At 44.6% G+C, this 27,089-nt stretch overlaps 1 protein-coding gene across 1 annotated transcript; it reads left to right on the forward strand.

The window, feature by feature from the left end:
- Positions 1–27,045, forward strand: LOC137485449 (myosin-13). Its single transcript, XM_068209974.1, has 39 exons — positions 1–204; positions 302–445; positions 537–693; positions 1,238–1,265; positions 1,356–1,467; positions 5,192–5,284; positions 5,381–5,444; positions 5,534–5,632; positions 5,728–5,831; positions 6,025–6,163; positions 6,575–6,693; positions 6,792–6,941; positions 7,020–7,190; positions 7,523–7,832; positions 8,825–8,904; positions 9,448–9,535; positions 10,194–10,311; positions 10,889–11,012; positions 11,460–11,596; positions 12,274–12,529; positions 13,129–13,371; positions 14,047–14,223; positions 14,816–14,961; positions 15,048–15,138; positions 15,900–16,289; positions 16,382–16,508; positions 16,941–17,059; positions 17,634–17,830; positions 18,721–18,904; positions 19,759–19,924; positions 20,706–20,830; positions 22,376–22,684; positions 22,774–22,977; positions 23,373–23,498; positions 24,578–24,748; positions 25,877–25,981; positions 26,061–26,156; positions 26,536–26,830; positions 27,017–27,045. The coding sequence occupies exons 1-39, from the start codon at positions 1–3 to the stop codon at positions 27,043–27,045; spliced, it is 5,997 nt and encodes a 1,998-aa protein (XP_068066075.1).
- Positions 27,046–27,089: the final 44 nt, after the last annotated feature.

Here is a 27,089-nt window from a genome sequence, read left to right on the forward strand (position 1 = left end):
ATGAGCTCAGATGCAGAGATGGCAATCTTTGGAGAAGCTGCTCCCTATTTACGGAAGCCAGAGAAGGAGAGAATTGAAGCCCAGAATCGCCCATTTGATGCTAAGTCAGCATGTTTTGTAGTAGATGACAAGCAAATGTATGTGAAAGGTACCATACAGAGCAGAGAAGGTGACAAAGTCACTGTTAAAAAATATGATGACACAGTAAGTTACTCCTCATTGTTACTCCGATGGGATCACCCAGTTGAGGCAGTTCCCTGTTTTAGATTTCTCCTCTTGTTCCCTTCTCTTTTTTTGCTAGACTGTGACTGTAAAGGATGATGAAGTCTTTCCCATGAACCCTCCCAAATTTGATAAAATCGAGGACATGGCCATGATGACCCACCTCCACGAACCCGCCGTGCTGTACAACCTCAAAGAGCGTTACGCAGCCTGGATGATCTACGTAAGTGGCAGCAGCAGCTTCCTCTGGGCAGCCTCAGGAGCTGCTGGGCCAGGCTCAGGGGAAGCCAACGTGCTGTGTCCCTTCCTTGCAGACCTACTCGGGTCTCTTCTGCGTCACTGTCAACCCCTACAAGTGGCTGCCGGTGTACAACCCCGAAGTGGTCACTGGCTACCGAGGCAAGAAGCGCCAGGAGGCTCCTCCACACATCTTCTCCATCTCTGACAACGCCTATCAGTTCATGCTGACTGGTGAGTTACTTGGCAAGAGTGGAAAACCCTGATTTATGTAGGCCTGGCTATTTGGTCAAGAAATTTTCGGTTCTACTCAGTGGTCCCATAGTCCTACAGCACAATGCCAAATCACACCATGAAAATCTTAATGGTCTCAAATAATCAGATAATGAAGGAAAAGCAGTAGCTGGCTGTATGGCTTTTTGCCTCCTCTCTTTATAAGGAATTTAAAAGACAAACACAGCAAATAATCAGATTATAATAAAAAAGTATTTAAGCCAAGGTCTACACATAAAAGAAAGCAAATAGTAAGCGGGAAGCCTTGTAAAGAATCACTGCTTGAAGTTAAATGTTGGGCTACTTCATCCCTGTCTGTACCAAAAAAAAAAAAAGTCCAGATGTAAACTAATGTGTAGTCATGCATCAGTTACCTTAGCTTGTGCAAAGGTGATAAATAAAAAGGTGATATAATATAGTTCTTTCCCGTGAAGTCAGTTGTGTGTGAGGAACTGCCGCCCTCCACATCTCATAAGAACAGCTCTTTCTGTGATTTTGTTTTCAGATCGTCACAACCAGTCAATCCTTATCACGTGAGTATGTTTTGGTATGAGTGACAAAGCTGGCAGAAAAGTGATGATGTTTCCTGTTTGCTGTCATAATTAATATTTTTGTTTCAACAGCGGAGAATCCGGGGCCGGGAAGACTGTGAACACAAAGCGTGTCATCCAGTACTTTGCAACAATTGCAGTCACTGGTGAGAAAAAGAAAGATCCACAGCCCGGCAAAATGCAGGTATGACATCAGCTCTCCCTTCTAGTATTTACCAACACTGAGGACAAAGTACCAATGTGTATTTTGGGGCTGCAAGAATACCTAAAGGCAGAAAGTGTTGTGCAGCTGAGAAGACAGGATGCACAACCCAAGCACGCTCATTTACCCCTGATGCCCAGCCTCAAATCTGATGAACTCTTATAAAGCCATTTTGCCAAGGTACGAAAGCCTCCATTTACACAGGGTAGTCTTTACCAGGGAGGGGGAGATAATGTTAGCAGCTTTCTGGTTGTACCTATTCTTCAGTGTCCTCTGAGATCCACAGCACCTGAGTGCTGCAGGTGAAAAGAGAGCAGTTGTAGGCACAGTTTGTGTCACTGGCACTGGGGCTGTGTGTGGCACACAGTTTGTGTCGCTGGGGCTGTGTGTGGCACACAGTTTGTGTCACTGGCACTGGGGCTGTGTGTGGCACACAGTTTGTGTCCCTGGGGCTGTGTGTGGCACACAGTTTGTGTCCCTGGGGCTGTGTGTGGCACACAGTTTGTGTCACTGGGGCTGTGTGTGGCACACAGTTTGTGTCACTGGGCTGTGTGTGGCACACAGTTTGTGTCCCTGGAGCTGTGTGTGGCACACAGTTTGTGTCACTGGGCTGTGTGTGGCACACAGTTTGTGTCACTGGGGCTGTGTGACACACAGTTTGTGTCACTGGGGCTGTGTGTGGCACACAGTTTGTGTCACTGGCACTGGGGCTGTGTGTGGCACACAGTTTGTGTCCCTGGGGCTGTGTGTGGCACACAGTTTGTGTCACTGGGCTGTGTGTGGCACATAGTTTGTGTCACTGGGGCTGTGTGTGGCACACAGTTTGTGTCACTGGGGCTGTGTGTGGCACACAGTTTGTGTCACTGGGGCTGTGTGTGGCACACAGTTTGTGTCACTGGGCTGTGTGTGGCACACAGTTTGTGTCACTGGCACTGGGGCTGTGGCCCAGCCTCATCCCCAGTGGTTCCAGCTGTGAGAAGCAGGTGAGCAGCACTGACAGCAATGAGCCATGGAGTGCCCAGGTGTGCTGAGCAACCACCCAAGGGCACAGAGGGCACACGGGTGCAGTGCATGGACACGAGGGGTGTGAAAGGCTGGCTAAAGAACAGGAAGGGAAGACACTTGAACCCTTCTGAAGTGATATTACTCTGTATGGGCAAATGCTTAAAGCCTTCTGGAATTGTGTGGTGACACTCTGTGTATCGTGGCTGTATTGACTGTGACACGTGCTGTGACAATCAGTCCGTTCCCACTGGCACATGGTTGTGCCCTTCCTGGTCCTTGGCTCATTCCTGTTGACAGGGGAAGTGCAGGAACTCTGCACTCCAGAGTGGCTGTGCTGAAGTTAAGCATCATTTCAATTGCTTCAGGCAGTAGTCTCCACTGGCTGGTTTTTTCTGTCTGTGGTCAACAGAATGGCCCAGAGGGACAGCATGAGAAAGGGGCTGGATTTGGGACAGCTGGGACCACTTGCCTGACAGTCAGAAAGGAACCTCATAAAGGATCCTTGCAGAAGAGAAAGTGCATGCCTCGATGTCCCTTTGCTCAGCAGCACAGCTGTTGCAATCTGAGCCCACTGGTGCATTTGCAAGCCACAGGCCTCATTCCCCAGCACAGTGCAAGAAACAAACACCCTTGTTGCACAAGTGTGTGCCACCACAGCCTGTGAGATGCTCAGCAAAGCGTGTGACATGTGTCAGCATGTTATTTGAGTACCCAAGGGTATAGCGGAGCTTAAGGAGATTCCAAGGCTGAATATCCTTTCACTCAGAGGCAGGTGTCTGTGACTGATGGGTTGTTATGGCCAAGGCAACTTCATCACAGGCACTCTTTCCATCAGCACCATGTTAGAATCTCCTGGGCTCAACTTTCATCAGCTGCTCACTATGCCAGGACTGATCTCAGAAAAGCTTCAAGACAGCTGAGACATGTACAGACCCTGTGTGATAGAAGGAAAATCACCTGGCTCTCAGACGGACAGTAATCTGTTCTGCCCTCTTCTGAGCATTCACAGAATACTCTATATTTTTAACATTCCAATTTCTGTGACAATTGTATATTCCTCTTTATAAGAATGTTAAATAAAACAGGTTATGGTTCTGTGTAGCACAGCATTCGATGGCAAATACAAGCTGAAATCAGATGCCAGGCAATGGTACAGGAATAAGGGAAGTGTGTAACACCATTTCCCAAAATATGGTCTCAGCCTCCAGCACTTTGTCACCCAGCTTGTAAACAGGAGTCCAGAATGAGCTTGTGTAAAGAAATGTCATGTTCTTCCACACTGTTATCCATGTACAGTGCTCCTGTTTTAGTTCTCTGGTTACAGCTGTGCACTCAAAAAAGGCTCAGTGTTGCTGTAGTCAGCTGCACGGACACACACATCCCTCTCCTCTCCTCTCCTCTCCTCTCCTCTCCTCTCCTCTCCTCTCCTCTCCTCTCCTCTCCTCTCCTCTCCTCTCCTCTCCTCTCCTCTCCTCTCCTCTCCTCTCCTCTCCTCTCCTCTCCTCTCCTCTCCTCTCCTCTCCTCTCCTCTCCTCTCCTCTCCTCTCCTCTCCTCTCCTCTCCTCTCCTCTCCTCTCCTCTCCTCTCCTCTCCTCTCCTCTCCTCTCCTCTCCTCTCCTCTCCTCTCCATACATGTGAGAGGGAGTTATTCTATGGACTTAGGATATTCTATTTTAAAAAAAGATATAGAGCTTCCTATGCTACTGCGTTGTTTTAATTTTAGAGGTCGATCTTCACGGTGGACTAACAAAAACTAATTTAAACCTGCTGTGCCATCTGCAGACAGTGCTGGGAACGGCAGTGCCTCTCCCCTGTGCTCAAGGCTGCACTGCTGCATGCACAGAGATGCAGTAACTGAAACAGCGCCACTCACCTTTCATCTGACATAAATTTATCTTTTTTTTTTCTTATCAAAATCTTTTATCTTTTTTTTTTCTTATTCTTGGTTTTCCATCGGTCTTGGAAATTATCCCTGGCAACACTTTCATGCCCAGATTATGTAGGATCAGTCGTAACTTTAGTGCTAGAGTCACACTAGTGACTCTGCTTCCTGGACTGTATTGCACTGAAAAGAAGAGACATAATATCACAGGAGCTTCTCTCCTTCTGCAGTAATGCAGCATGGGAAAAAAAAAAAAAAAAGAAATTGAAGAGTCTCTGTTCTGTGCTTATCTGCATCTGGTATTTGAGTGTCAGGCTTTGTCCATGTCTCAGCTTTCAAAGAATGTCAAGACCTGTATTCCCGCATCCTGAAAGGCTGCTGCTGTTTGAATGCAACTGCAAAGTTTTGCATTCTCTCTTGGTAGGTGTTTGTACTTGTCAGGCTTGAGTAACCTTCAAAAAACTTTTCAGATTTCCCATGTTTTCTTTAGCTGCCAAGACTTTTGTGAACAGGAATGCAGAAACACCTTTCATACAGGTTTCAAATGCCCTGAACTCCAGGGCAGTGACTTTGTGTGATACCCAACATGTGGCATCAGATACAAGAAACAAGCAAAACACAGATCTGCCTTTCAGCACTCTTCTCTTTGAAACCCATGGCAATACCCATGAGTGTTGGCTCATGAGTGATTAAGAATTCTGTTAATTTTTAAGTTTAAATTACTTGTGACATGTAAAAACTTTCTGTAATATCCCTTTTGGAATATTTGTTATTTACTAAGTAGCAAAGTGATAAAGAAGCATTTTCGTCTGTGACTAGGGCACTCTGGAGGATCAGATCATCCAGGCCAACCCACTGCTGGAGGCTTTTGGCAATGCTAAGACTGTGAGGAATGACAACTCCTCACGCTTTGTGAGTTCATTTCAGATTTGTTGGAAAGAAGGAATTTAATGCAAGTCTCATTCATTGATTATCATAACCAATGGTTTGATCTGCACTGCTTGATAGGGGAAATTCATCCGGATTCACTTCGGACCAACTGGCAAGCTGGCCTCAGCAGATATTGAAACCTGTGAGTTGGAACAACTCAGTGCAAGCAGAATTTGTGTATTTGCAACCTCAAATTTATCAGGAGACTAACAGCACCTCTCTTTTGGTTAGATCTCCTGGAGAAATCCAGAGTCACTTTTCAGCTGTCAAGCGAAAGGAGCTATCACATTTTTTACCAGATAATGTCCAACAAGAAGCCAGAGCTCATTGGTGAGTGCCAGCAGTGCTGGGCTTGGCTCAGTAGGTGCTTTCTCTTCCCACTGTGACCTCCCGAGTGCCACTAAAGGTGACCCACATACCTGCAGATCTCCTCCTTATCTCCACCAACCCCTATGACTTCCTCTACGTGAGCCAAGGAGAAGTCACGGTTGCCAGCATTGATGACAGCGAGGAGCTGCTGGCAACAGATGTGAGTAGAGCAGAGCAGCCCTGCAGCCAGTCCAGCTGCAGCCAGAGGGGCCTGGCCAGCCAGACCCAGCACTGCTGGCCCAGTGCCACGGGACTGGGATGGTGCTGGACACAGCGCAGGCAGGGACAGAAACCCCACCTGCCCCTTGTGCTTCAGCCTTTGTGCTTTCCCAACCTGCCTGTTGCCTCTGCAGAATGCCGTGGACATCCTGGGCTTCAGCCCTGATGAGAAGGTGGGGATCTACAAGCTGACAGGGGCTGTCATGCACTATGGGAACATGAAATTCAAGCAGAAGCAGCGAGAGGAGCAGGCAGAGCCTGATGGCACAGAAGGTAGTAGGGCTGATTGCAGAGTTTGCTTGTGAACTGCACCAGCAGAGAGCTGGCAACCCAACCCCACAGAGTGCCCAACACTTCGAAAATTAGTTTTCTTTCCAGAAATTAATTTTTATAAAGATTGTTTCAGGTTTCACAAAGTTAGTGATTTAATTTATCCTCTACAAGGAAACAGAAAGACATAAGCATTGCTGCAACCCTTCAGGCATGGACACAGGATTGTGTTGCAGCTGAGACATTGCCTTTGGAGCAAGGGGAATATTCTCCATGAGACTGGAGAGGATCTTTTATTGATAATACATGCATTTGAGTTGTGCCAAAAGTAGGCTTCTTGTATCAGAAACATGCCAGAGGACCAGGACACTTTTCTCTGTCTCTACTGAACTCGTTTGCTGTTTCTGATCCTAGTGGCTGATAAGGCTGGCTACCTGATGGGTCTGAATTCTGCTGATTTGCTCAAGGCTTTATGCTATCCCAGGGTGAAAGTTGGGAATGAATATGTAACCAAAGGACAAAATGTCCAACAGGTATTTAAACAGCTCATAGCTTTCCAATTTCTTCAGCGTTCTTTCAGATTTAAAAGCTAACTCAACATTTGTTACTGCCATGGCTGTGCTTCTTACAGGTGTACAATTCAGTGGGTGCATTGGCTAAATCAGTCTATGAGAAGATGTTCCTGTGGATGGTTGTTCGTATCAACCAGCAGCTGGATACAAAACAGCCCAGACAGCATTTCATTGGTGTCCTGGACATTGCTGGCTTTGAGATCTTTGATGTGAGTTGCTGTAGATATGCTTGCCCACTGAGGGAAGCTTGAAACTAACTGGCATTTTTTGGTATTTTGAATTTCTAGTTCAACAGCCTGGAGCAGCTGTGCATCAACTTCACCAATGAGAAACTGCAACAGTTCTTCAACCACCACATGTTCGTGCTGGAGCAGGAGGAGTACAAGAAGGAGGGGATTGAATGGGAGTTCATTGACTTTGGCATGGACCTGGCTGCCTGCATTGAGCTCATTGAGAAGGTGGAAAAAAACTTTTCATTGTAGGAGAGTACATTTCTTTCATGATCATTTCTTTTAGTTCAGTCATTCTTGACAAAATGATGCATTACTGTTGAATTACCTTTTCACATCAAAATAGGCAGCCTAGGAAACCAAAGATTTTGGAACAACAGCTGTCTCTGCACAAACAACGGTTTCCTGAACAACCTGTCTGGGGTGGAGGGGAGAATGCCCACATAATGTTAAATTGATGACTTTAACAACTGCCTTTAAACAGTGAGGTGAACAGTGAGAAGCGGTAAAGGCTTCCCTCTCCACCACTTACTTCCTTTATGTGTTCATATTTCTCCCAGCCCATGGGCATCTTCTCCATCCTGGAAGAGGAGTGCATGTTCCCCAAGGCAACTGACACCTCTTTCAAGAACAAGCTCTATGACCAGCACCTGGGCAAGTGCAGCAGCTTCCAGAAGCCCAAGCCTGGCAAAGGCAAGGCTGAGGCCCACTTCTCCCTGGTGCACTATGCTGGCACAGTGGACTACAACATCTCTGGCTGGCTGGACAAGAACAAGGATCCTCTGAATGAAAGTGTTGTTGGGTTGTACCAGAAATCATCCTTGAAGCTGCTGTCCTTCCTTTTCTCTAACTATGCTGGTGCAGAAGCAGGTAAGTGCCTTTTCAGTGATGGCCAATAAGGCAAAAATCAACTAAAGCCTACTTCTGCTTCTCCTCTCAGTGGTATACTCAAGGCTACCAGCCCCTAAGGTGACTTTGTTCTTGTGTGCATCCAGATATGCCAAAACTGGCACAACCAACATGCACAACTGTTGGAAACACCACATTTATGTGCTGCAGAGAAGTAAAGCACAGCAAGTCCAACCCCAAGTGACAGGAGGTGTATGTTTCCTGTCTAACTGTCCTGTGAATCACCTGCATGCTTACTCAGCCACTAAACAGGGGCCAGAAAAATGTGCAAAGTGCAAGCATTTTAGTCTTTGTAGACAGAGTTTTGTTTCTCGAGGGGAACTGGAAGAACAGAAAGGAGACCATGCTACAATTTCATATCCAGCTGAGCAGTCCTGGTGTTGCGACAGAAAAAGGGACAGAGAATAAATTTACAAGTCCTCTATAAGTCTTGATTTAATTGGCTTCACAGTATAGCAACTACGGAAAGACATTGAGCTGCTCGGATTTGTATTTCTGAGACTAAAATTTTCTTCCTGTTGTAACTGAGAATAGAACTGTATTCTTCTCCTGGAATATTGGATTAGGAGATTTTTCTATATAAGACCTCCCTGCACTGATAAATGGATGCCTGCTGCTGAGTCACATTTTTGAGGTCTTTAACCTAATTAAAAAAAAATTAAATGGGGCTTTGTGTAATAGTGAAAGCAATATGTGACAGTAGCACAGAGTACACTGTTAGGAAACTTAGGTCAGGCCACACTGTTCCATACCAGCAACCTAAATCTTGCATTTGAGATCAAATGTTCCACACACTGATCAGCAACTACCTAGCAGCAGTTTGCTAAACTCTCAGGGAGCAGTGTGTCATTATTTAAAATGAAATATTTTATTGGTCCATGGCCAAAGGAAGATGAGACCTGCAAAATGTAGTGCATCTTCTAACTCTTCACCACCCATCTACTTCTTCCAAGGTGATAGTGCTGGTGGTGGTGGCAAGAAGGGTGCTAAGAAGAAGGGGGGCTCTTTCCAGACAGTGTCTGCTGTGTTCAGGGTATGTGAATTTCTTTTTGCATGAGCCATGCTTCCACAAAATTATCTGAGGGCTGGAACACCTATCCTAGAAAAACAGCTGAGAGAGTTGGGGCTGCTCAGCCTGGGGAAGAGAAGATTCCAGGCACACCTTGTTCTGGTTTTTCAGTATATAAAAGGGGGCTTATCAGAAAGACAGAAAAATACCTTTCACCAGGGCCAGTAGTGACAGGACAAAAGGCAATGATTTTAAACTGGAAGAGGGTAGATTTAAACTGGATATAAGAAAAAAAAATATTTCACTCTGAGGGTGGGGAGGCCCTGGCACATGTTGCCCAGAGAAGCTGTGGTTACCCCATCCCTGGAAGTGTTCATGACCAGGTTGGATGGGGCTTAGAGCAGCCTGGGGTAGTGGGACAGGGATGCTGGGCTTGAGGACCTTCAAAGGACTCTTCCAAACCAAACCATTCTGTGATTCCCTGAGCTTAAATAACTCCCTGAATTGAAATAAGAATGCAAAAGCTTTGTAGCTGGAAGCTGAAGCCCTTGTTTCGTTCTATCACAGGAAAACCTGAACAAGTTGATGACCAACCTGAGGAGCACCCATCCTCACTTTGTGCGTTGTCTGATTCCTAATGAGACCAAGACACCTGGTAAGTCCACCCTTATTTTCTGAAGACATGGGACTGGCAGGAATTGGCCGGTTAAGCTTCCACACCAACTTCTCAAATAGCTCCCTCTGCATGTGAAGTCCTTTTGGGGGCTTGGCCTGCAAGACAGTAACAAGGGGAAGTTTTTTGTGCTGTGTACTGTCACTGAAAATATTTGAGGATTGCATGGTCCACAACAGTTACTTATCTTTGCTTAATGTGTGTACAGAACTGAGGGTGAAAAAGATGGGTTTGATTACAGCTGATAAAATTGCCTGTTTGGGTAACAGCATTAGAAAATCCCTTGTCTGGATGGCACTGCACTACACTGTTCCACCTTTGCCTACATCCAGTGAGGAGGCTGATGCTGATGAAGATTTTTCAGTTGGTCTCTTAAAGCACCATCCTGCCATTTTTTGAGAAATGTGGCCTGATGTGTTTTCACAAGCACTGATAGCCCTTGTGTTCTTAGTAAAGCTCACTGATGCAACTCTCCACAATTTATATGAATTGAAGGCATGTTCTGTCTGCACTTCCTGCATCTTTAATCAAGAGCTGCTTGAATTTAAAAAAAAAAAAAAAGAGATAATTCTGAAATGCTAATACACATGAAAATTCCCTGGGATTAAAATGGAATCATGATGGATGTATTTTGTTTAAGGTGCAATGGACCATTACCTGGTGATGCATCAGCTGCGGTGCAATGGGGTTCTGGAAGGCATCCGAATTTGCAGGAAGGGGTTTCCAAGCAGAATCCTTTATGCAGATTTTAAGCAACGGTAGGTCCTCAGTTATTACTGACCATCTGTTAGGAAAAGGCCTCAGTGAGCACACAGCTCAGGTGACATGTCCGGTGACACTTTCCCAGTCACACCAGATTAGTGGCATTGGTGGGAACCAAGGAATCAATACTGTTTTGAGGTTACCCCAGTGTTTCCCTCTCTGACCAGACTAGAGATTTCTCTAAACATAAGAATCAGGATAATTTCTAAAATGAAGCCAGTGCCTGATTATTCAAAGAGATGCAGAACACTTGCAGTGTAATGAGTAAGGTGCCATTCTAGACTACTCTTTGAAGTCCTCCAGAGTACAGATACAAAGTCAATCCACACAAGCCTCCTCACAGTGCTCTGGCCTGCATCGTGTGCCTTGTTTTCTTCATCTTTAAAATGGAGACAACTAAACTGGTTCATGGGGGCTCAGTTGCCACAGAGTGCTAAATCAGAACTGTCTGCTGTTCTAGTTTTATGTAGCATCTTCCATGCTGCACTGGTGTGAAACTGACCCATGATATACAATGGATCCTATTTTCCTCACCCTCTTTGCAACCAGTTCTTGCAACCTGTCTCACCACAGGTACAAGATCCTTAATGCCTCAGCCATTCCAGAAGGCCAATTCATTGACAGCAAAAAGGCTTCAGAAAAGCTTCTCTCCTCCATTGATGTTGACCACAACCAATATAAATTTGGCCACACCAAGGTAAAGTCCTTGTGGAAGAGTAGGTATACTTAAGCAAAATATTTTGTTTGTTGAAAGTATTTCTTGCATACTAAATCAGCCTTTATGATGATTATAAACAGTGCAACCACTCTGCCCTGGTCAGGGAAACCTTCCAGTATCCCAGGTTGCTCCAAGCCTCATCCAACCTGGCCTTGGACACTTGCAGAGATGAGCTAAATTTTCCATAAACTACAGTGGAGCAGACATCAAATAACACTGCAATAATATGATTAGATCATACACATAGTGACTTGTCATGAATCACGGGAACATTGAGGATTTGAATGCTGACAAAAAATTTCTCTAGCTCTTAAACCTTTCTTCTGCAGACATTTTTCTTAAACTACCTTGTACTACCCTGCATCAGCTGTCAATGGCCATGTATCCACCTAAGCCTCAAGTTTTTGACCCTTTTTTATGTTCTAGGTGTTCTTCAAGGCAGGTCTCCTGGGACTCCTAGAAGAGATGAGAGATGAGAAGCTTGTGAGCCTCATCACTCATACACAAGCTATGTGCAGAGGGTACCTCATGAGAACTGAATTTAAAAAGATGAATGAAAGAAGGTAATGTAATAAAATACCAGCAATTGTACTGTGCCAGACCAAAGGTTCATCAATGTAATATATTGTCTCAGGCAAAAAGCTGTCCTTGGGAAAGAACCTTATAAATTATTGGGGAACAGAGCAAGTGCAAACAATCAGCTTCCTCCTGACAGCCTCACAAATTCTGGCAGCAGCTGTTTAGCATTCAATTCCATAAAAATGTTCCCTTATTTTTTCAGTTTTTGTCTTAAAAATTTCTAATATGGTATTGGCTGTTTTGAGTCGCCCAAAAAGCATCAAGCTGCTCTTTCCACAATTGACAGTAACTGCCAGATTTGTAGTCTTAGCAGCAGTACTTCAAAAATATCAGTTTTCACTCTGGTATTTACCTGAGCACTTGTGTTTTCCTTGAGACTGAGGAAAGCCTCAGAGATTCCCAGTCAATATGCCAGAGAAGTCTGTCTGTTTTGTAGTATTTCTTCCTTGTATATTCAGACAATAGATACTATTCAAGCTACTGGACCAGCCATTCTGCAGTAAGGGCCTCAAAATGACTCTTTAATAAAAGCAAGGGAGATGAGGAAAAAGTCTCATGCAAAAGTTCTTGGGGTAAATCCTGATGCTGTGTGGAAAATAATCAGAGTATGTTTCCAGCTCGAGTCTCACCACCCTCATTAACTGGTTTCATGTGTTTTCAGAGAATCTATTTACATCATCCAGTACAACATTCGTGCATTCATGAATGTCAAACACTGGCCTTGGATGAAGCTGTACTTCAAGATCAAGCCCTTGCTGAAGAGTGCAGAGTCTGAGAAGGAGATGGCCAACATGAAGGAAGAGTTTGAGAAAACCAAGGAGGAGCTTGCAAAGTCTGAGGCAAAGCGGAAGGAGCTTGAAGAGAAAATGGTGACCCTGTTGCAGGAGAAAAATGACCTGCAGCTCCAGGTTCAGTCTGTGAGTAGCCTCCATTTCCAGATTCTCCCCAATTCCTCTTACTCTGCTGCTCTTTTTCTCCTCTTTTCCATTGTCCTCTATAAACAAGAATGTCATGGGGACAAAGCCTCCACTGCTTTGTGTCTGGTCTTGTCCCTTACACCTAAGCAAGGTGCAAAGCATGCACCAAACACTAACACCAGTAAGAATACAGGAAGTTCCAACGCTATCATCTGTGGAAGAATCCACATTCCACAGTGTATGTAATGTGCTCCTCACAGTGGTGTCTGATTCTGGATGGAATATAGGCTGTTTCCACATCTGCTGCCACTATAATATGGAGCTTTTCTGTCAGAGGCAGGACTCAAACTGTGGAAACTGCTTTTCTCTGCAATACTGCTGAACAGAGACTGAAATTACACCTGTCAGATTCTGAAAGGTAATAAAATATTACATGGCCAAGAGCAGTTTGGTGCAAGTGGACTTGTCACTTGTTGCCCTGTTCTTTCAAATCAGTTTAGTTTCCAAAAAAACCCTGTATTGTTTCACTCACCAAGGGTCTGAACTGTATTTTGTCATTTTTATGATAAATATAATGTGCCTTCAATGTGTTCTGATAGGAGAGTGAAAATCTAGCTGATGCTGAAGAGAGATGTGAAGGACTCATTAAAAGTAAAATCCAGCTAGAAGCTAAAATTAAAGAACTAAATGAAAGACTGGAGGATGAAGAGGAGACAAATGCTGAACTGACAGCAAAGAAGAGGAAACTTGAAGATGAGTGCTCGGAGCTGAAAAAAGATATTGATGATCTTGAAATGACTCTGGCCAAAGTGGAAAAGGAGAAGCATGCAACAGAGAATAAGGTGACAGAGGAATCTGGGAATTTTTCTTCCCCAGAGTGTGCTCCCATACAGCTTGTCAGTTTTGTGGAAAAATGTAGCCACTTATTCATAGAATAAATTCTATGAATAGAAGTGAGATGTGTCCAATGCATAGGAGAGAGATATCTTCACTTAATCAATCAGCTGACAGAATTTTTTTCTGTGAATTTTCTTTGTCATGTTATCATGGTTTTTTTCACTTGTAGGGAAAACTTAACATATTTTTGGCTATGCTTAACACTTGATCATCTCTTTTTAAGGAACATGACTTGCTGAGAATTTACAGCTGTTTTCACAGCAAATATATGCAGGAAAGACATTCCTTGAGCAAGAGCAACTCAGAGGGCTTTTGTTAATCCCAATGGGTAAAACTTTCAGAGGCAAGGGAAGATCTAGCACATTTTACTTTAAAATTTAGTGGGATAGGGGTGGGGATCAAAAACAACTAAAGCAAGAATTCCTATCACTGCAGGACCAGAGAGATGAGACTCTCAGGTATGATGTGTGCTGCTGCTCTCATGGCAATCGATAGAAACATTCTGCAGAGAGCATTTTTACTACATCCATGCACGGTTTTGCAAGGATGCAGTCACTGTGTTCCCAGTCTGCCATTTCTCAAGGTGTCCCCTCATGGGATGGATGCTGGCTGTCTGACAGGTAAAGAACCTCACCGAAGAGATGGCAGCTCTGGATGAAAATATTTCTAAACTCACCAAGGAGAAAAAGGCCCTCCAGGAAGCCCACCAGCAGACACTGGATGATTTGCAAGTTGAGGAAGACAAAGTCAGCACCCTCACCAAAGCCAAGACCAAACTGGAGCAGCAAGTGGACGATGTAAGTCGTTTTTGGGTTGTGTATGTATACACTGTGACAGATTACAGTAGACTAGAAACCTGTAATTTGGAGTATAAGCAACACCTAAAGCAAACAAGCCAGCTTTAATAATTTAAGCCAATAAAACACTGCTAATTTACAGGAAGTTGTGGAATCCAGCACATCTTTCATGTTCATCACAGGGTATTTCAGCACTGTAGACTTTTGTGATCTGATTTAACGCATTAGCTGAAGCAGGAGACCTATGACAGTTTGAAGGTTGCTGCAGAGTTATTTGTGTGCACATATACTCCAGGAAGTTATAAATACTGGGAATTTGCGTATATTTAGCAGTCTATATGCTAGGAACTGCAGCTACTGGAAAAAAATAATTTCTGTTTTTTTTTAAAAACTGGTGCTTCAATATTTCATATTTCATATGTGCACAGTCAAGCTGTTGATGCCTCTCTCGTGGTGAGAGTGCAGCACACAAGGAGATGCCTTGATTATTTTCTCTATTCATCAATTTCCAACTTAGTTAGATTTTTAAATCAAGAATAGTTACTTTCAAAGTATAATTTATGTATTTCAAAGTAAGTTTTATGTGTTTTAGCTTGAAGCATCTCTGGAACAAGAGAAGAAGCTGCGAATGGACCTTGAGAGAGCAAAGAGAAAACTGGAGGGTGATCTGAAAATGTCTCAGGATTCCATCATGGATCTGGAAAATGATAAGCAACAAATGGATGAAAGGCTAAAAAAGTATTGCACTGACTTATTATGCTCTGAATTCTGAAATTCATGTTTTATCTTAACCATATTGAATTTGCCTTCTTGTTCTTTAATAGAAAGGATTTTGAAATTGGCCAGTTGCAAACTAAAATTGAAGATGAGCAGGCTCAAAGCTCTCAGCTGCAAAAGAAAATCAAGGAGATTCAGGTAAAGTCTAGGAGTTATTAATAATTTTAGTGGCAAGCAGAAATTTCTTAGAATTAATTGGCATTTATTTTTAGACCATTCTAAAAAAATATTTTCCCTTGCATGAATAAAACCATTAATATGGTACTCTGGATGCTGTTCCCATCTCAGGGCACTTTTACAGAAACTCTGGCCTTGAATCTTACATGACTACATAGGAGATTTCTTACATGAACATTGTGGCAGGCTTTGGAAATGCCACAGATGTGCAGCCACTGAGAGTCACTTTTCTGAGAAAACAATAGAATGTGACTCAATATGTCATGATCAGGACAAAGATCACCTTCTAAATGCAGAACCAGGAAGACAGCTCTCTTCAGTGCTCTTATCCCATGATTGTTTATCTTGAAGTTCCTTCCATCCTGTTTGCTGATGGAGAAAGGACAATGCTTTGTTCTGGCCTGACTTCTAGGAAATTTCTAAGAAATTCACATTTGTTTACATTTTCCAATGACACCCCTTCTATTTCTTCAGGAAAATGCAATTCTAAAGCCTTCACAAAATAATAAATCCATTCTATAACATAAAGTATCAGATTTCACATTCACCATTGTTCCAAAACTGAGTATTACCTGTCCTAGGACACAATACAGTGAAATTTCTAGTGGTACTTCTCTTTCTATGCTTGTGTTAATGGATATGAATGTTTCCTCTTTATTCCTCAGTGATAATTTCAAATCTGTCCATCCAAAAGTCCTCTTTTAACCAATTAACTCTCATAGGCTCGTATTGAGGAACTGGAGGAGGAAATTGAGGCCGAACGTGCTATCCGTGCCAAGTCCGAAAAGCAGAGAGTCGACCTGTCGAGGGAGCTGGAGGAGATCAGCGAGCGCCTGGAAGAAGCAGGAGGGGCCACAGCAGCCCAGGTGGAGATGAACAAGAAGCGTGAGGCAGAATTCCAGAAGATGCGCCGTGACCTGGAAGAGGCCACGCTGCAGCACGAAGCCACGGCTGCCGCCCTGCGCAAGAAGCACGCGGACAGCACAGCTGAGCTGGGTGAGCAGATCGACAACCTGCAACGCGTGAAGCAGAAGCTGGAGAAGGAGAAGAGTGAGCTGAAGATGGAGATTGATGACTTGGCCAGCAACATGGAGTCTGTCTCCAAAGCCAAGGTTGCTGCACAGGAAGAAGTATTTGTCTTTGTTAGCATTGTTCTTCTGAACAGCTGGATGAACTGAGGGATTTGTTTTCTACCTCTTCACAGAGCAATCTGGAGAAGATGTGCCGAGCTCTTGAAGACCAGTTCAGTGAAGTCAGAGCCAAAGATGATGAACATGTGCGGCTCATTAATGATCTGAACACACAGAAAACACGCCTACAGACTGAGAATGGTACGTCCCTTGATGAAATGTAATATTCCAGTGTCAAGTACTTAAATATGCTGCCTGAATGCCCTCGTGTTTTGTAACATATTCATCACTTGGTGATCTGAACAAAAACAGATTCTACAGAAATGTTTTTTCTACAAAAACATTCTACAGAATGTAGAATCTCCTCCTGGTGGCAGTCATAGAAACCTACTGAAGGAAACACGAAACCAAACCAGGACTACTGTCAGTCAAAATGAAAACGTGAGCTTGTGGTCAGCTCGTCATCTTTTCTCTGATGACAGCACAGCTTTTCCTATCAGTGGGAATGCAATCACTACTCTCCCTTCAATTTACCACTTTATATCTTGCAATCACTTTCCACATGGCTAGCTGCTCTCATTCATTTGTTTCATGTCTTGTATCTCAGTCTAAAAAAAAAAAAATTCTCATTAGGTGAACTTACTCGGCAACTGGAGGAGAAGGAGGCCTTGATTTCTCAGTTAACTCGAGGCAAACATACTTTCACTCAGCAGACTGAAGAGCTGAAGAGACAACTAGAAGAAGAAAATAAGGTGACTTGATTTCATTTGGAACAGCAAATGTTAAAATAAATCAATGTGCTAAAAAACCAAATGAGATTTCTCCTCAGAAAAGGGATATCAGAGTAGTGAAAATTTTGAACTTTGCCTTGGAATACAACACAGGGAGGGGACATTAAAAATTAAATAAGCAAGACAGTTTATGCCCTTCTCATCATGCATTCTGAAGATTGAAAATATGAGAGAAGTGAAGGAAAGCAGCTCTGTGCCTATAGGCAAAGCAAACAGCAGCAGCCAAACAAAGGAAATAGAGCAGGAGCGCTTGCACTTTGTCTGTTGGTGGATTTATTTTTCCTCTGCCTGAAACACCTGGTGCAGATGTGTTTGAGAGGTATTATCCCAGACAAGACGGGCAAGCACCTGACCCTGTTTAACAACATCAAGCCTGAAACACAGAATCCCTAATGTTATTCATTTTCCTCCTTCTGTTTCTCTAGCAACTGTAGCACATGAACAGGGAGATATGAATATTTTATCAGACCAGAGGAAAAATATCCAGTCATAAATTATTAATGTTCTGACAACTTGTTCAATTTTAACTACCAAGGCCAAGAACGCCCTGGCCCATGCCCTGCAGTCTGCTCGCCACGACTGTGACTTGCTCCGGGAACAATATGAGGAGGAGCAGGAGGCCAAGGGAGAGCTGCAGCGAGCCCTGTCCAAGGCCAATGGTGAAGTGGCCCAGTGGAGAACCAAATACGAGACGGACGCGATTCAGCGCACGGAGGAGCTCGAGGAGGCCAAGTACGTGGAGGGATGGCTTGGAGCAAGTAGAAGGATGTTTAAGCATGATGAGTGCAGAACTGAAGTATTGTAAATGCAGGTGAACCCAGTGAGAAGAAATGCTGATGTCTGACTCCAGTTCAGGAGGCTGAATGATTTCTTTATTATAACTATGCTATGATACATTAATATACTATTAAAAGGAGATACTAAAACTACATTCCTACTTTTCACACTACCATCTCTAACTCACTCATACCTAGTGACCCTCTCTGAGAGTCCAGCCACAGGTGGGTTGGATTGGCCATCAGGCTCAAACAATCCTCACCAGAATCCAACCAAGCAATCACCCCAGGTAAACAATTCTCCAAACACATTCCACATGGGAAAAACAAGGAGCAGAAATAGAAATTGTTTTCTCTTTCTTCTCTCTCTGCTCCTCTATGAAAAAATCCTGAGAGAGAGAAGAATGTGCCTGCCACACTGAAGGAAACAAGAATATGTTTTTAGTGGTAATGTGCAGAGCAGTGTGCTTTTTAACATATTAGAAGTGAAAAGGGAAGTGAGTGGATATTTAAAGGAGAGGTGGAGTGGAGGCTCAGGGGTGTCTACATAAAGGAGAATTCCAGTGCATTGAGTTAATCATAGTAGTTGAAAAAGCACATTCTTTGCACTGTCAGTATTGAAAGCATATTTTTGGTCCCTCTCCACATTGGTACAGTTCATCCTTGGGTGCATATTCTCTCAGTCTATGCACCCCTTCACAGTGCTGTGCCACCCCAGGCTCCTGGCACCACAGCATTATATATTGTTCTCTCTGCCCATCTTCCCCATGCCAAACTCCTTTCATGCCCATTTTCTGAGAAGGTCAGAATTTTCTTTTTCTCAGTGCTGAATGTCCCATCCTGCAGGAAGAAGTTGGCCCAGCGCCTGCAGGAATCAGAGGAGCAGATTGAGGCTGTCAATGCAAAGTGTGCTTCACTGGAGAAGACAAAGCAGAAGCTGCAGGGGGAAGTGGATGACCTCATGATTGACGTGGAGAGGTCACATGCAGTCTGTGCAGCATTCGATAAAAAGCAGAGGAATTTTGATAAGGTTTGTTCAAAAGATCATGCCAGATCTACACATCATCAGATATTTGACAGGACAAGACAAATTATGAAATCATCAAAGTTCTGCACTCACAGTAAAATAAATTGCATCTTACCCAAAGCAAAATTATGGTAAGGACCCCATAGTGGGATATATGGTAAAGTCACTGTGTAAGTAACCCCAGGTGACCGCAGCAAATAATAAATCAGCCTTCTGATAATTTGAAAAAACATGAAGTCTTCTCAAGGGAGACTGGTCAAGCAGACTGACTACTCACATGCAAGCTAAGAAGCCCTGGTGCTAGTCTGCCAGCCTAACCTTGGGGTTAGACAGAGCCTCAGACTCATGGAAAGTTCCAGCCTTCACTGCCCTTGCTACCATTTAAAAGAATCTGCACTGTTGGACCAAGTGATGCTGCACAGCCCTGTGTCTTGGCATACCCTTGTGTGAGTGAAAACACTGCGCTCAAAAAGGATCTTACAGGTCTGTGGTATCAGAGTGAGGAGAGAATTGGTAGAGAATGACCCTTCTTGGTGGGCTTAGTCCAGGACCACTGGCTCCTGAAACACTACTGAGTCTCATACATCCTTTTTCAGACCAACTGCATTATATTTGGGCTGCTGTCAAAACAAACTCCTTCCTGACAGCTTGGGGCATGCGCTAGTGCTGCTTGAAGAGGCAAATTTAGGTAGGTCTCACCAAAACAACCGGAGTACGCATCACAGGGAGTTTCTGTAATAGGCAGAGAATAGTCCAAAGCAAAAGACCATTGAGATAGGCCAGGCCTCTTGGGTTCTTGTCACATAAAGTTGCAGAGGTGGAGTGTGTCAGAATGGGTCATTCTTCTGTCACTCCAGATCCTGGCTGAATGGAAGCAGAAGTACCAGGAGAGCCAGACGGAGCTGGAGGCTGCCCAGAAGGAGTCTCGCTCTCTCAGCACCGAGATCTTCCGGATGAAGAATGCCTATGAGGAAATCCTTGACCAGGCTGAGACTGTCAGACGGGAGAACAAGAACCTCCAGCGTAAGTTCATGTGTCTGTCACCTTGAATTCACTGTGAGCCCTCGGATGCTTCCACATTTCTGGATTCCCAGAACTCTGCCCCTTCCCAGGGTTTTGCTCTTTATGATTTTCCCACAGAGGTGGTGACTTTCTTTCTGTTCAGCTGATCATGAAGTCACCTGCCAGCACACACTTTCATCTCTATAGCATCCTGCTTCCTCAGGATGTTCCCCCTTTTTCATACCATCATAACCCTATGCATGGACAAGGACCAAGTTAACTGAATAGACAGAAATTATGTTGATACTCACTTTTTTCCAGATTGCTTCAGTCACTTCTACTAGGAAAAAAAATCTGGCGGGCTGTTGTCTGTCTCCTGATTATTGGAGGATCATGCAGCTGTGGCACAATGGATTGGCATTTAATAAGAAAACTAATTATAGAAAGGAAATACAACTCATCCTTTTTGTGAACTGAATGATCACTGGGAATTATCTGGGCATAAAGAGATCAATCAAACATGACTCTCTCTGGAGATGTAATTTCACTACCCAGAGGAAGTTGACATTATTTTCTGAGCTTAATCCAGTTGGTCCCTCTCATTTTCAAACTGCACACTGAGCTGGGATGTGCAGGTTATCAGAAATAAAGATTGCACACAAGACAAGATGTATTATTTCTTCTCACTGGTACATCCCATTACACCAGAGTCTCTTTTGTCACTCCCATTGCCAAAGAGCAATTGCAGGTGCCACTGATCACACTGTCTGAGAGGCGCTGAGTATGTGTTTTCTGGTTGCAGAGGAAATTTCTGATCTGACTGAACAGATTGCTGAGTCTGGAAAAGCAAATCATGGCCTGGAGAAAGCAAAGAAGCAAATTGAGCAAGAAAAGTGTGACCTACAAGCAGCATTAGAAGAAGCAGAGGCAAGTGTCCTCAGTCAGAGGCTTGCTTTTAGCGTAATCAAGAAGAGAGAAAATTTGGCTATGTCTTTTATATTCCTGCTTATCCTGAAATTGTCCTAAAAGTGCAGTAAGACAGCACAGACAGACCAAAAAGCACAGGGACTGCTCCTCTGCCATACCAATGTGGCATTCCTTGCTGTGCTATCATGCACAAAACCCCCTCAGTTCCAGTCTAAAATTGAGCTCATTTTGCATCATCTCTTTGAATTTGCTTCCATAGGAGGCTGAAGAAAAGTCACTAACATTACAAAACTCTGACAGTTTTGTTTTCTAGCCTTCTGTTCTGTATCTTCCCTGACTGCCTCTTGGAAAAGAGTTTATTACTTCTGTATTACCACATCTGATTCTCCACAAAATATCTTTGTGAGCACTTCATGAGCTGCCCATGATATACCTAGAGCATACCTCAAACACGGAGACACAGAATTAACTTAGCTTGTACAGGATCCCTACAAGTCTTCAGTCAAATTCCTGGTCAAGGAAGGGCCAACTTTGAACGAACTTACAAGGCTCAAAGCCTTGTCTAATTAGTTTTTATAATTTTCAAGGATGGAGATTTCAGAGTATTGCTGGAAAACCTTTTCCAGTACAACATAATTCTCAGGGTTAAACATTTTTTTTCCCCTATATGTAGCCAGGAGTTCCCTTGTTTTGACAGACCTTTTGTCTTTTTCTTGTCCACCACCAAGAAGAGCCTCACTTTTCCCTTTTTCTCTTTTCCCTTTAGCTCCTCTTAGGTAGAAAAAGAAGTATAAAACAACTGACACATCTCTAAATCTCACTAAATGGGTGGGCAGTAGGAAAAAGAGTTATTGTGGTCATGTAATCCATCTACTCTAAGTTACGCATCTAAATATCATCAGTCTAATCCTGAATTAGTCACCATAGGCTCATTCTAGAATCCGAAAAGAGAATCAGGCATCTCTGGAAAATATGTTCTTAAAAGGAGTACCAGGGCTACATCAACTGTTTTATTGTCTGCGTGTGCTTATTTCTGTCCAGTGGGTGGAAAGACCCAGCTTCAGGCTTTTCACTGCTACTGCAACTGAAGCTGGATGACACCAGAGGGAAGGAAATGAGTACCAGAGGGAAAGGTTGTGTGAAAGGGCAACTTGCCCACACAGTCACTGGGGTGGGACAAAGCAGAAATCAGCAATGGAGATGCAAGAGAAGGCAAGCTGCTTCTGAGCAGGAGGCTTGGCTCTCCTATTTTATATTTCCTCATGATCTTTGTCTCTCCAGTGTCACCACAGCCTTCAGTGCCCAGACCTTGTGGTATCTGAGGAATTTCCTAAGGAATATTATTCCTAAATTACCATTTAGCATCCAGCTGGGGTACAGTGAGTATGGAATAGCAGTCAGCTTTTTCAGTGCTTGGTCTTCTCTGAAGGTCCACAGTAAGGCAAATCCACCTGTCCTCCCAGCTGCAAAGGGTCACATTTCTGCACGGGCATTTCCCAGCAATGGACACTACAGAGACAAATTGTAATATTTCAACCCTCACAGGGCTCTTTAGAGCACGAAGAGGGGAAAATCTTAAGGGTTCAGCTGGAGCTGAACCAGGTGAAGTCAGATGTTGACAGAAGGACTGCAGAGAAAGATGAGGAAATTCAACAGCTGAAGAGGAACCACCAGAGGGTATTAGAGTCTATGCAAACCATGCTGGATGCCGAGGTCAGAAGCAGAAATGATGCTTTGAGGCTGAAAAAGAAGATGGAAGGAGATCTGAACGACATGGAAATACAGCTGAGCCATGCCAACTGCCAGGTAGCAGAGGCACAGAAGCACCTTAAAGCTGTGCAAGGGCAGCTCAAGGTAGGGACCACAAGGCTGCTGTTCCCTGAGCCTTTGCCATTCCCTCTGCTTGCTTCTGGGTCTCACTAAAGGTGCTCTCCCCTTTGAAGGATTCCCAGCTCCATTTAGATGATGCCTTGAGAGAGAACGATGACCTGAAAGAGCAGCTGGCTATAGTAGAGCGTAGGAACGGTCTGATGACAACGGAGATGGAGGAGATGAGAGCTGCCATGGAGCAGACCGAGCGAGCCCGCAGGGTGTCTGAGCAGGAGCTGACAGACGCCAGTGAGAGGGTGCAGCTGCTCCACTCGCAGGTATTTGGCATCTCCTGGCACTACAGGAGATAACTACAGGCCTGTGGGAGTGGCACAAAGTCACTCACCTGCTGTGCGAGGACAGTGAGAGCTGGGACTGGGTGGGGAGAGCTGGAGGAGGAGGTGGGGCTGGGTCAGCCGGGTCAGGGACCAGCAGGTGCCTGGCAGGGCTAGCACCCCCACTCTGGGCTCCCTGGCTTGGGGGGCACCAGAAATGCAGGCCCTGTATGAGCCATGCTCACACGGCTCTCTGCTTCTGATTCCTCAAGCGTGGAATTCACAGGGACTAGGATCAATTAAATATTCTAGAATTCTTAATTTTTAGGCAGCAGCTCATCCTACAGTAATTAGTAGAAACGGGGTGGGAATGACCTGTCTGCTGACTGCCCCAACAGAACACGAGCCTCCTCAACACCAAGAAGAGACTGGAAGTGGACATAACTCATTTACAGACTGAAGTTGAAGACAGCATTCAGGAAGCCAGGAATGCAGAGGAGAAAGCAAAGAAAGCAATCACAGATGTGAGTCCTCTTGCTCTTCCATTTTGTTCTACCACAGTCACTTTTACACTTTAGAAAGGCAGGAGTCAGATGGAGGAGAAGCAATTCTACAGGAAATGCCTGTGACACACAGTCCCTGCCACATTGCCCTACCAGCTGTCACTGAAGACCCCTTCAGAAAGGGACCTCATGTCCTGCTAGCTGTCTGTACTGAAGAGGCATTCTCTTACCCTTCTCCATACCCATTCGCTTTTGTTTCCAGAGTAAATGTAGTAGGCAGGATAGAACAGATGGTGGCAAAATTGTAGTAGAAAAAGAGTAGTTTGAAACAAAGGCCTGTCTAGACACAGCACAGAAAAGCAGAAATTAAGGCTAAAATCATACACAATTCTATAGAAATGCTAGACATGTAAGAAAGAAAAAAGAGAGAATATAAATATTTCATTTAAATGAGGCTACAGGTTCCACATTATCAGAAATAACAACACCTGGGACCATCTAGGAAAGGTATAGGAAAATTAAATAGAGAATGGTGACACTATTGCATCAAATCCTGGTGCACCAGTGTTTGGTCCTGACTGCCCAGCAGCAGCAGTGCTGCAGGATCCCTGACCTCTCTGCTCTGCCACGTTGGTGACACCTATCAATCCCAGCTTATGAGCACCTCAGCAGCCATCAGCTTTTCAGGGCAGTTCAAGGTACTCAGGGTCATCTCACTGGCCAAAACTGCACAGAAGTCTGACTCCTTGGCAAATTTCAGCACCAAACAGCCAGATACTCAAAGTCATGAGGAAGCCCAGAGATGCAGAGTTCTCGCTGGCAGTACTTCTGACTTAAAACATAGAACTTTGGTACCAATCCATTTGCACGCCTTGATTATTTTTTCCTTTATATCAACCCTGTCTGTTCACTGAGGTGAAGCAGTTTTAGAAACACAGACTTTGAGAAAGAGTGATCCTGTTTGTAAGACAGAGCCTTAGCACAGCCACGGGCACTGAGAACGTGCAGAGTCACTCACCAATGTGAAGCTGGGGGTTTTTCTCAGGCACCCAGAATTGCTGGGATGGGGATATTTGTAACACAACTGTGACCACAACCAGGCAGCCATGATGGCAGAAGAGCTGAAGAAGGAGCAGGACACCAGTGCCCACCTGGAGAGGATGAAGAAGAACCTGGAACAGACGGTGAAGGACCTGCAGCACCGTCTGGAAGAGGCCGAGCAGCTGGCACTGAAGGGAGGGAAGAAGCAGCTCCAGAAGCTGGAGGCCAGGGTATGGTGAAGACTTAGGTAGATTAAGGTGAAGTTTCTGACTGGGCCTTGGTTGCTGGAACCTCCTGGGAGGGTGAAAACAGGGAGAGCCCCAGGTATTCCCAGCAGGTTTGATGAGAGCTTTGCTGAGTTGCCAGATATTGCACTGTGGGTGATGAACCTGAGAGTGACCTCAAAAAAACTGAGTGGGCAAAAATGGGGGTAGATGGACATCAATGAGACATAGATGGTAATTTTGTCTAGGGAAAAATAATTTAAGTTGTATTCACTTGGGGATGAAATTGGAACTGGTAATGGACAGACTTCAGAAGCTGTTGAATGTGCAATAGAAATGAAAACCTAAAACAGAAAGTAATTTGGCCTTCATTAGGAAAGGCACTGAGAACAAGACAGAGCTGTATGGCAACACATTCTTGCCATTATATTAAGTATACCATGTGCAGTTCTGGTCTCTGCAACTCAAGAAGGATCTGCAAGATAAAGCTTTATGAGTATTGACAAACAAGGCTAGGACTCTGCCATTGGGAGAGACCAGCCCATCTTCACCTTTAAAATAAATAAAAATATATACTGTACAGAGTGGGCAGTGAAATTTGGAAACCTGCCACCATGGAAGGCTGTAGAGGCAGCTGGTAAAAGGTTCAAAAAGGGAGTAGAAATCAGCAGGTTTACAGAGGGGCACAGGCATAGATATGCCACCTTACATCTCTAATTCAATGCCTGTGGAAGCTGGACAAGTGGAAAGGGAATAGCAGCCAGGTTTCCACGCTGTCCCTAAACAGTATTTGCCACTGCTACTCCCAAAGGTAACAAATGAAAGACAAAAAATGAAACTGATTTTTTCCCATTTACATGGTGAACATTCATAGAACCCACCCTTCCCTGTTTCAATTTCCTCTTCTCTGACAAATTTAAACCTAATTTTGACTACAAATGCTCTAGGTATGCACAGCCAAGTTCCTTTTATAAACAACTATGGACTCACACACTATGTAGTCACCAACATAACATGGGGAGCATATTTTAGCTAGTCTAGACCCAAGAAGCAGCTGCAGGACACTGCCCTGCTCTGCAGGGCAGCAGGCTCAGCAGCCATTCTTGCCATCTTCCCCATGATTCTGTGTTTCAGATTAACGAGTTAGAAAATGAGCTTCATTCTGAGCAGAAACGAGGAATAGAATCCCTGAAAGGAGCTCGCAAGTACGAACGGAGGCTGAAGGAGCTCACTTACCAGGTATTGCAAATCCTCTACCCTCCTACGTGGGTCACCTCAGTTCATCTGCCAAGGCTGACTCCATTTTCGCTTCCTACAGTCTGAAGAAGACAAGAAAAATATTCTTCGGCTCCAGGACCTGGTGGACAAGCTGCAGTTGAAAGTGAAAGCATACAAGAAACAGGCTGAGGAAGCTGTGAGTGGAGGACTCTTTTCAGTGGGGCCTGGGTGGAGATTTCTGAAAGGTGGGCTCCCTAGATCATTAAAATAATTGAATGTTGAGTTCCACAGGGCAGCTAAGGCCACACTACCTTTGAATATTCTTAATTATGGCTCACAACAGAGCAGGCTTAGCTGTAGTCATCCTGGAACTGGTGCACCTTTGGAGCCACACAAGCCAGTTTTCCCACCTGGAACTGAGTGGGGTGATTGTTCTGCCCCCCGAGTGGCCATGCTGTGGATGGTACTGGACACAATCACAGAGTACTGGCATGCAGGGCTGCACCTGCGAGGCCAGCACAGGTGTCGCTGGTGGCACGGCAGCGTCATTTGTGCCAACGCTGTCCGATTTTCAGGAGGAGCAGGCAAACATCAATCTCTCGCGGTGCCGCAAGGCGCAGCACGAGCTGGAGGAGGCGAAGGAACGAGCTGATATTGCCGAAGGGCAGGTGAACAAGCTGCGAGCCAAAAGCCGGGACATGGAAGGCCAGGTGAGTTGGAAGCTGCAGGGAGGGACGTTCCTGTGCAGGTGGTGTCACAAAGGTCACTGCCCAAACGGCCACAGCTGCATTGCTCCCACTCTTTCACTGGAGTGTCCTCGCAAAGAGAGGCCAGGAATTGTCACTTACTCAAAAGCAGTGCATTTTGCAAGTGCTTTTGGAATCAGACCGAATACAATCAACTCTAAGAATCCAGGTCTTTCAGCACAATTGGGAGATATTACTTCTTCATTATAGAATGCCAGAACACTTGCAACAGCCACAGACTTGAAACAAGACCACAAATAACTCAGTTGCTCCAATACCCTCTACATTATCTTCCTTTTTCTGTACTTAGAAATCAGAGAAATGAGGTTCCTGACCTGAGCTGCAGCAGGCTCCCTCCTGATAAAGACTTCTGTGCATCCAGC

This window comes from Anomalospiza imberbis, chromosome 19 (assembly GCF_031753505.1).
Source record: "Anomalospiza imberbis isolate Cuckoo-Finch-1a 21T00152 chromosome 19, ASM3175350v1, whole genome shotgun sequence".
Classification (NCBI taxonomy): Eukaryota; Metazoa; Chordata; class Aves; order Passeriformes; family Viduidae; genus Anomalospiza; species Anomalospiza imberbis.

Excerpts from the sequence above, each read along its gene's own strand:
- LOC137485449 (XM_068209974.1), top strand. The coding sequence starts at position 1 with ATGAGCTCAGATGCAGAGATGGCAATCTTTGGAGAAGCTGCTCCCTAT. Across the intron at positions 1,266-1,355 it reads AACCAGTCAATCCTTATCAC|CGGAGAATCCGGGGCCGGGA; the intron begins GTGAGTATGTTT and ends TTGTTTCAACAG. Across the intron at positions 5,832-6,024 it reads AGGAGCTGCTGGCAACAGAT|AATGCCGTGGACATCCTGGG; the intron begins GTGAGTAGAGCA and ends TTGCCTCTGCAG.